At 41.3% G+C, this 10,450-nt stretch overlaps 1 protein-coding gene across 2 annotated transcripts in view; it reads right to left on the bottom strand.

Annotated features, from left to right (window-relative positions):
- Positions 1-1,196: 1,196 nt before the first annotated feature.
- Positions 1,197-10,450, bottom strand: part of nr2f6a (nuclear receptor subfamily 2, group F, member 6a) — a 14,634-nt gene continuing 5,380 nt past the window's right edge. Inside the window, exons 2-5 of one of the 2 annotated variants that reach the window (XM_017431353.3) lie at positions 9,776-9,870; positions 7,053-7,393; positions 6,650-6,896; positions 1,197-3,694 (exon numbers count right to left, since the gene is read on the bottom strand). In XM_017431353.3, coding sequence (XP_017286842.1) covers positions 3,420-3,694; positions 6,650-6,896; positions 7,053-7,393; positions 9,776-9,870 — 958 coding nt within the window. In that variant the 3' untranslated portion in view covers positions 1,197-3,419. The remainder of the gene's footprint in view (positions 3,695-6,649; positions 6,897-7,052; positions 7,394-9,775; positions 9,871-10,450) is intronic. The other variant, XM_017431355.3, reaches the window with a different exon arrangement.

The following is a 10,450-nucleotide window of genomic DNA, read 5'->3' as shown; positions in this document are numbered from 1 at the left end:
GTCCTTGAGGACCACTATCCTGAATGTTTTAGTTGGTTCTCTGCTTTGACACACCTGATTTAAATGAGTGAGTCATTACCAGGCTTCAGCAGACATCGAAGACCTGCTGTGAAGGAGGGAAACAATGAGAACATGCAGGACAGTGTTCCTGAAAGACCAGGGTTGGGAACCACTCTTCTAAAGGCCGTTAGTTGCTCTGGGTTTTAGTCCAGGGCGTCAGAGTAAAGGGGGCTGAATACATATGCAGGCCACATTTTTCAGATTTTTATTTGTAAAACTTCTTTGACTTCACATTACTGCTTTGTGTTGGTCTGTCACATAAAAGTCCCAGGTAAACACTTTGAAGTTTGTTGGAACGTGACAAAATGTAGAAAAGCTCAAAGGGTTTCAATTTATTTTCAAGGTTCTATATATTTCCGTTTTATTCTAAACTGAATTTATAATTGGTATAAAATGTCCCTGTTTTGGACTCAGTCATGTAACGTTTGGTACAAATGACAGTAACCTAAAATTTAAGAGTACAGCTTTCATGTTGTAGTGTTTATTTGGCATTCTCATACAGATCAAACTACAACACTCCCTTAAGAAGGGCCAACATAGACAGTGTCATTGTTGGAGTCTTTATTAACATTGTCGTACACAGGAGTTTTAAATCAGAGTCTAATAACACATAGATCTTTAAAAAAAACCTTTTGTATATTTATCTTTATTCCTCTCCAACGTGGTGGTGAGTTTTTGACTAAATGGAGACCATCTAATTTGCAAAGGGCCTAGCTGTAGCTCAAGGAGGAGTCTTTGAATTTTACGTTTTCCATAATTAAATGCTTTCAAAACTTGCCAGCGTCTAAAGGTTTGTTTTATTCAGAGTTGAACTACTTTAGACGCAACTCCTGATGGATCGATCAGGGCCCTTATTTCTTTGATTCGTCACGTTTTGGCATCGAATATCCTCAGAAAGCAGCCTTTTCCACCAGATTCACACCCGTTACAAATTTCGCTGACACAGCAGATGTTTAGAGATGACAGCAGGAACAACTCAATATCAAATTAGTTGAAAATGCATTGAGCTTTTTTTTTATGTCTAAACAAATAGCAGAGGTATTTTCATGTAAATACATATAGAAAGAAAGAAAAATAAAACATTTAGAAGCTACCAGGAAAAGCAATACTTAAATGCAGTGGTTCTCAAACTTTGCTTGTTGCACCCCTCTTTTTTTTTTTTTTTTTTTTGGGGGGGGGGCTGGTTGCCCCTTTTAACTCCCAATGTTAAAAAGGCTAAAACAAAGTTAATCAACTAATTAAAATGTAAAAACTAATGAACTTGATCTGAATAATTCATTGTGAGAAACAAGTCATTGTGTCAAAAACGGACTGTTTTTGCAGCATTTGGAGTCGTTATTTGTCCAAAACTAAAGAACAAAAAAAGAACTGCACTTCGCTAGTATAATAAAAACAACACTGATCTGTCCCTGAGTTACAGGGACACCTCATCCTTCCTTCTCTGCTCCTCATCACTTGGATCCGGCTGAACAGAAGTGAGCGAGTCTGCTCTCGTCTCTTACGGGCTGTCACAACAAGTCAGAGTGGCAACAACATCGGAACATTAGTTCTGCTTGCAAAAGTGAGGGCCAACATGTAAATAAAATAAACGTAGGAGTGGTCACCCCCCCCCCACACACACACACAGTTTGAGAACTACTGCTTTAATGGCTAAATAAACCTTGAATTATCATGTAAAAGAGAAAAAGCAGAGATCCAAAATAACGTCTGAACATGCAAAAGAACAAAGTTGGCATTATTATACATATAGATATATATACACTTTAATTCATTTTAAGAGACTTACTCCAGAAAGTGTTTTAATGGACATAAAACGGTGTTTAACTGGTACTTTCAGTTGTCAAATCTTTGCTCACCTGTTTTATTTCTCATTTTTGAACGGCCTGTTTTATCTCATTTTAAAAAGTGGTCCAAACAATTAAAACTCAGTCTCAAAAGACAACTGAAAATTACTTTTTTTTTAAGATAAAAGGACAATTGGCTTCCAATTCATTCTCCTTAAGGCCTCGGCATACTCCATGAGAAGTCACGAAGTGGACTCTCATTCATGTGCCTCGCTTTTGTTCTCGTAGCAGCTTTGTCCGCTGTTTTGCGACACAAGGCTCCTCACAGGGGCTCGCACCAAGTATTATGTGATTGGTCAACGGGCGTGTTTATGCGTAAAGGCCGGTGAGCTTTAATGGAGTTGTTTTGCTTCTACTGCTCTGCTGAGAAGCAGCTAAATACAGCTGTCTTTACAGCTGATCCAGCAAAATTTAGAAACCTATGAACCTAAAAAGATTGCAGGGAGTCACAGGCGGCTCTTTGTGGCTGAGGCGGTCTCAGTCTGTTTAATAAACACGTGGAGTCGGGCTAAGGGAAGCAAAAATCTGTACAAGAACAGGAGAGTTGAGAAGCCGGCACAAAGACCTGTTTTAACACTGTAGAAGAAGGGAGAGAGAGGTGTGTGTGAAAACGAATGACTCAAAATCACGTGACCGCGAACAGACTTCGTGACTTCTTATGGAGTTTGCTGGAGCCCTAAATAGCAAGGCAGTTGTCAAAAAGAAGGCGATTTCTGGTGAACGAATCTTACAGAGGTTTGTGTTTAGGAAATATCATACTAAAGCATTCTGATGTCTAATGAGGTATGTCTTTTCTCATAGAGATTTTTTTTAGTATTCATTACCTACAGCAACAGTGAGCCCTGTGGATGAATTTAAATGCACTGTTCACCTGCGTATTATTTGTTTTAAAAACAATCTCTGAGGATGATGTGGTAGACTTTGGTGAATTTTCCTTGGTTTTATTTCATCTTGTTCTGTCAGAGTACTTCCTCTGCTTCTTCCTCAGTACTGACATTAAAAAAGGTGGCAGCAAATTCTTGAGGTCCGTGCTCCAGATTGTTTAATTAGAAGAGTTTCAATCATGTGATCAGTTGCAGGTTTAAAGGGGTCACTGAGGCCCAATGTGTGGAGTGTATGGAGGAAATCTGCTCCTTTGACTTTTGTCTTCTGGATGCAGCCAGAGCAGACTGCTGATGCCCTCTGGATGAGGCTGTTGTCTTTAGTCGTTATGACATGCAGGTGACGACATCCGGCTGTGGCGGCCATATCCGAGCCCAGCATGAGGAACTAGTTCTGGCTCGAGACCTGGCACCAGGACAAATAGCTTGGCAACAGGATGACACCGGCCTTTCCCTGGCTCCACTCTTCTGTAGAGGCTCATGTGGGGGAATTAAGCGGTTACAGTACAGCATATATGACAGCCATCTGGCACTGCAGTGTGACAACCACACAGATGGATAGTGATGAGTCAGGAGGTTTCCTGCGGGTCCTTGACGTTGCGAATGCCAAATGGAGACCTCATCCGGCGTGGAGCTACTGTCCTGGGACGTACGGCCAGCTGATGGAGCTTCCGGAGAGCTGCATGTCACGGATCAACGTCTCAATGGGGGTCTTTCCAACCAGGCGCATAAAAAAGAGCTGGGAGATGAGGTTGGCAGGGACAGCGCGCAGGGCAGGCAGGCGCAGGAGCAGGCGGCCGAAGCGCTGAGGCTGACTCGGATACTGCATCCTCTCGTACTCCGTCAGAGCCACCTGAGCCTTCTCCTGCAGAGACTCCACATGGACTGGGTCTGTCAGTCCGCAGGCATCTGACAGGCAGGAAGAGAGGGAGGAGGCAGTTACTTCACAGTATGGGCAGGTTACATAAAGAGGCCTGAGGAGCTCAGAGAAAAGATTAATTCCTAGCAGATTATAATGTGAAACACCCATTTAGCACATTCTGAAATCTTTCATCGACAATAAACACACAACTAAAACCTTTGTCTTCATTTTACCACAGCTGTGGTGGCCATCTTGAATTGGGATGATTCAAAACATTGTGGATGTGCATTCAATGATTACTTGCTGAGAGTCATTTCAATTTTTCCAGTGGTTCATGAGACATTTTGCTTAAAGACACACAAGCCAACACAAGCGCGCACACACAGTCAACAACATTATCACCCATTTTTTGCCTTTTTGGTGACAACTAATAATAATAATGATGCTGGTGAAGCCTCACAGCTGTCAGGCTCGTTGGTGATGAGACATTTAGGTGATGAAATGCACAGAAGTGTGTAACAATCAGCGCTGGCACTAATCACAGGACACATTACTGCAGTTTCATTAACAGTCCAAAAGGTGGTGCCATAGCAGGTTACAACCTTAATTAAACTAGTAATAAAGCTGCAGTTAGAAGAAAACATCAGTTATTAACCCTGAAGCTTCCTGAGTCCATCAGTCAAATAGGACAACATGAATACAGAGCTCGCAGTTGTGTTAATGTCATGTGAATATTACGTTCATATGCAAAGAGAAAAGAGATATTTGATTTTGTATAAAAATAAACAGATCTGCACACCAACAGAGCTCCCACTGCACAATTTACCAGGTAACGTTTTGGGTCTTTGGCCTTCCTCAGACCTAAATTTTATCTGTGGTTTACTTTTGATCCAGCACCGTATCCAGTGGATTTTTGGACGTAAATCTTTTCTTGTCATTTTGTTTTGCAAAATGTATCGATACTTATTACATTTAAACTGTGAATTGTTAAATCCATCCTATATTTGGACATTTTTTAAATAAAAGAAAAAAATGCATAAATTTTAATTGAAAAAATTGAATTTGGGATTAAATTATACAGAATTACATAAGAGTCCTACATAAACAGGTAAAAAGGAAATGTGACCTTATGAACAATGAACTGTTCTGAACCTGATCTTGGCCCTTATTTATGACATAATGTAGAATAACTGTTTATTCCCCTCACACTGCAGAAGCAGTCCTTATGTTCAGTTTGCCATGAATTTATGCCTATGAAAGATGTTTTATATTCTTTGGTGGGAGTCTTATTAAGCAGCGTTTGTTGTCCAATTTATTGTTACTGCAAATTACGGGGAAATATTTGTGTGTGTGTGTGGGTGCTTTCTGTTCTGTTGGACCTAGATTTAAAAACAGAAGTATGACAAAGTGAAGCAGAACAATTAAAGAAAAAAAAAACATAAACACAAAGAACTAGAAACTGGAAATGTGTAGATTTGAAGTTTCATTGAAACTTTCCTGAATATTTTTGGACTTATTCTCCAAAATTTATAAACTATGGATCTTGTCAGCTGGTCTCTCAACGCAATTGATCAAATTTTCTCGACGGGAAGACCGGGCAAAGGAGAGCCCACTTGCCCTGATGGGACATTTTTTGCTGGATACACTAGGAATTCCTAGAGGAAATGGAATATTGTTCGTCTGACGATTTTGTCTCTGGAAGATGTGGAAGATCTTTACAAGTTTGGATTTCTGATAACAGGATTTCTGCTGTTTGGGTTAGGCAGTTACCTGACTTATCGTCAAATTTGTGTGATGGGTTTGGCGGTCAACAATCAAACTGTGTGGTTACAGGAGCTAAATCACAAATTGGATGCGATCCTTTTACAGGACCGTAGACTGAATTGAGGTTTCAGGACTCATGAATATTATGGGTTACGTCTTGGAGGAAGTTGCTCACCTGAATCAGGCGGAATGGTCCTGGAATTTGGCTGTTTGGATTCGCCATTGAGAAGTATCAGCAAGACTCTCAAGACTGACAGAAAACAAGTCTGCCTGAACCAAAACAATTACTGTTTGTGAATCTGGCTCCCCTGAAGCTGGCCTTGGCTAGCCATCTTCAACTTCTCCCCGGATTTTATGTAAAAACAAGATGCTCTGCCCCCATCCTGCCTAAGGACATCCGTGGATCTGCTCTGGGCTGGCTGATAAACATTCCATCACATTATGACAATAGCCTCAGTGACGTGATTCATGGACTTATCTGCAAACACACACAACACACACCACACCGTCTCTCACCGCCTCTACACATACATACTCATTTTCCACCGTCTCTGCCTCATCTTTCTCACCCCACTCCCTCCCTCCCCTCCTTCACTACTTTAGTTAGTAATTCTTATGTTGGCAGTTAGCGGGCCTTTCGGTACAATTAGAAAGTCTTCTGTACCGTTCGTTTAGCATTGTCATGTTTTAGTTTATTTAGCCCTCCTGTACATTTAGTTTAGTTTAGTTTATCTTAGCTCATATTTTAGATATTGTTAGATTGTTAGATTCCTAATTGTTGTTTAGTTCAGCTTTAACTTTAACATGATTTTATTTAGATTATTTTAGCTACTATTTTGACTGTCTTAGCTCATGTTTAGATATGTTTAGTTTCATGATTTTACTTAGGTTATCCTATATTTCATTTAGATTTTACATGATTGATGTTTTTACTTCTGTATCTCTATATTTGATTATGATTTCATTTAGATTATTTTAGCTACTATTTTTCAGTGTCTTAGCTCATATTTAGATGTTTGGTTTTGTGATTTTACTTAGATTATCCTATATTTCATTTAGATTTATACATGATTGATGTTTTTTTATGTTTTCTGTGTTTGATTATGTACCTGATTGTTGTTTCTGGGTTGTAAAGCATTTTGGGTCGCCTTGTTACGGAAAGGTGCTGTATAAATAGGAGCTGCTGTGCTCTGCATTAAAACAGCAGCAGGATAACGCACACGGATCGGAACAGTCACCTGGTGAGAATAGAGCAATGGCCTTGAGGCAGCTGTACTCGGCAGAGTCCACCTGCAGCCTGGTAAGCTTGTCCACCTGGTCCTGGAACATCCTCACCTGGTCCATGAAGGACACCACGCGCTCAGCAGACATTGGCGACGAGTGAAAGCCAGCTGCGGCCAGCAGGGGCGCCATGTGGAGCGGCAGGGCCGACTGCGCTGCGTTGAGGATGAAAAGCTCACTCCAGCTAAGCCTCAGCAGGGCCACCTGTCAGTAAAATAATAATATTAATGCCTGTATCTATTCTACATTTAAATGCAACAGTCTTAAACAAATCTTCTGTCTCCTTCTCGTACATTAGCGTTTGTTACAGAAGGTCAAAAGTCCAGATTTTGTCTCAGAAATAAGATTTAGTCTCCTAACCTGGTCTGACACAGGCAGCTCAGGGAAATATGGGATGTTTCTGGCCCACTCCACTGTGCTGAAGAGTAAACGAGCAGCCAGTTCACAGATATTATCTATGCCCATGGAATTGTCTGGTCCGCTTTGCTGGTTGTACTGGTGTCCATATCGACTGCTGGGATATGGCTCAGCTCGCAGCAGCTGGGAGATGAGCTCAGACACAGGCTGACCTCCACCCCCTCCTCCTCCGTTGTTATTGTTGTTGTTATAAAACTCGCCACCTCCGAGGCCGCTGACACCACCTATGGGAATCATGGAGGGACTGAGGCTTGGCTGAGGTGGGATGCGACCGCGCTGAACTGCTGTAGTTTGGTTGGGGGACATGGGGGGGGGTTGGGGGGGGTAGTTGTCAGGGGAAAGAATGTGAAAAATGGTGGGGGGAGAAGACAAAACCACAGGCAAAGAAAAGTTAAAACTTTGACACACAAACAGCACTGAGGCACTGAAATTATTAGATGAAAGGCTTGAGCCAAATAGGAAGCTAATGTTTAAAATGAAATAAGCCCCAATCAAATCCAGACTTCTAAATCGGACGTTCTGACAAGCTAAAAATGGCTAGTCTGAATGAAACCACTTTCAAAGTGGGTTTTGTTGTCTTAAAACATTTTGCAGCAGTTCGTGCGAACACTGTTACTTAAATCTTTCCACATCCATCAGTTTCACATTGAAACTGTGAAGTTATTCCTGATCAGAGGTACAGCACAGGTTCAACGACTGGGAGATAAAGTTAGAGGTCAGGCTGAGATGGTTTGGACGTGCAGAGGAGGGACAGTGGGTATATTGGTAGAAGGATGTTAGAAACAGCTGCCAGGAAAAAGACAAAGAGGAGATATATGGATGCAGTCAGAGAGGACATGGAGGTAGTTGGAGTGAGGACAGAGGACACAGAGGACAGAGTTAGATGGAGGAGGACGACTCGCTGTGGAGACCCCTGAAAAGGGAACAGCTGAACGAAACAGCGTTCACAGACCTTGAGGTAAATGATTTTTAATAACAATATGAACTAACAGAGCTCTGAAGTGAAGACAGATGGACAGTGAGGGCAGAAGAGACAGAACTCCCACCCTTCCTTGTTCTCCAGCAGCACCACACGATCCACCCCAAACTCCTCTTCTGATAACTTTTTTTTAAAACTGAAAATGCTTGAAGTTGTGCGCTAAAATGAAAACCAAAACTCATAGTAGACCCCTGTAGAATACCCTGAAGAACCCATTAAAGTGACAACGATCTATTTAAAATACCTCCACAAGGCTTCTTCTTCTGGTGTTTAATAGCACTGAACAAACAACTTCATGGTGTGTTATCCCCACTAACCGATCAGAAAAACTACCTCCACATGTCTGACATTGCTCCCCCTCCTCAACAAGTGAGTGGAGAACATGACTGCTATTGGTACTGTGGTTTAGGACCATTTTTATGAGTACAGGCACACAGGATCGGAACTGACACTCAATACTGGTATTAGTGCCTCCTGGAGTTATAAATAAATAGATCTGGTGCTGTAGTTTAGTTTGCCCCTAGTGTGTGTCTTGTGGAGCTGATTAAGAAGACGGATTTTACCTTCTTATTTTTCTTAGGAGGGAAAACACACCTTCTTACAGTCAGCCAAACATAACAGCTCTCTGAACAGCACACAATAATGTGAAGAACTGCCCAGGGTCATTAAACAAACTGCTCGCGGTAAATTGTGTCCACAATGGTCTCTAAAATCCGTTTTAAAAAGGCAACACTTTGAAACATTTTGCTGAATCTTTGATATTAAAATAAAAAAATTAGCCCAGATCTCAAGTAGTCTAAAATAAACATGCTCTAAAGAAAAGAAAAAAAAAAGATCACGGGTTGGTTTAAATTCTGTTTTGAGTGCAGGAAAACATAATTACTTCTGTTCTCAGACTCCTCATATATGTCTGTGCATACAAATAAAATAACAATAAATATTATATAAAGTAGTATTACACTATTATGCCTATAATAGCATCATTATTAAGTAATATGTGATATTATTTAGACAGCAGTAATAATAGTATTTACTTTTCTGTTTCTAAATAAAGGCAAATAAAACATGTTTCTTAATATTTGGTTAGAATACTGAGAAACTGGGATTTTTGGGACTCTCATACGGCCCATGTCTGGTCCAAATGACAAAAACCTTCCAAATCTAAGCGTTTCAGAACACATGTAAATGGTTGTAATTTGTTGGACAGTATCCGAGTGCCAATGGCTGGTGCCTCACTTGAGCTCCAGCATCTAACACAAAATCTCCATATTGGATTCTTCCTGATCGAGCCAACAAGTCAGAGAGACTCTGTAGCAACAAACAGGGGGCTTAAGGCACCGGGACGCAGGTGTCTTAGAGCGCAATCCTCTCAGACGCTTTAACAGAGCCACTAGATTAGGCCACTAATAACACAACACTGAGCTGAAACGCATGGCTAGTTGAGTCATCAGAAGGTTCAGGTGGTCACTGTGGAGCAGAACGGGAAAGACAGAGAGACACATTACTGCCCCCCCACAAAAAAATTGATTGGAATAACAAGAAAACTCTGAGGCTTTTCTTCTATTTTCAAAGCGATAGAGGCTCGGCGTTTCTAGGATCACCCATCTATGATGACTCCAACTTGTCTGAGTGGAACCCATCCTTTCCAGAGTGGGACAGAGGAGAATTTATGGAACAGGATAGATACCTTCTTTGCGCATGCCAACACGGAAACACTTCTTCAGGCGGCAGTACTGGCACTGGTTCCTGTGGTGCTGATCGATCTGACACTCTCTGTTTGACCTGAGAATGTGATCAAATAAACACAAGAGGTGATTCATTATTCATGAACTATATACAGTGGAACCAATGTTTATCTCCTTGCTTCCTCCATGAGATCATAAAACGTCTTTAATAATTCAGCCTGGCTCCTACACAGATAGCATTTCCACACATTTTTCCACCATTTCTTTTCCTTCCCAATCCCAAACTTGCCCAGACTCAGACCTCCAGATTACCTAGTTTATTTTTCAAATCTGGATATCTTAAAATTAGCTTCAAAGCTCAAGACCAAATATTTGTTTTAGATTTTAACCATGTAAGTTACTTTGATGTCCAAACTTGTTCAAAAGATTGCTTTTATTATTATGTAATGAAACCAGGGGTGGAAATTAGCACCCACCACCCGCCAAATGCGGGTAAATATTTGAAGTGGCGGGTGAATTTGATCAACACACACGCCACTGTGGCGGGTTGGCAATTTGAACAGAAAAGGTGTTATTTGTCCTCCTGACATGTATGGGGCAGTAATGTGCTCGAGTTGCTGCTGTTACGTCGAGCCGCGTTCCCCCATCAGATACGGTTCCCCCTGCTTCTCCGTGCC

The sequence above is a fragment of the Kryptolebias marmoratus genome, linkage group LG20, assembly GCF_001649575.2.
Source record: "Kryptolebias marmoratus isolate JLee-2015 linkage group LG20, ASM164957v2, whole genome shotgun sequence".
Lineage (NCBI taxonomy): Eukaryota > Metazoa > Chordata > Actinopteri > Cyprinodontiformes > Rivulidae > Kryptolebias > Kryptolebias marmoratus.
This window is presented reverse-complemented; position numbering and strand designations above follow the sequence as displayed.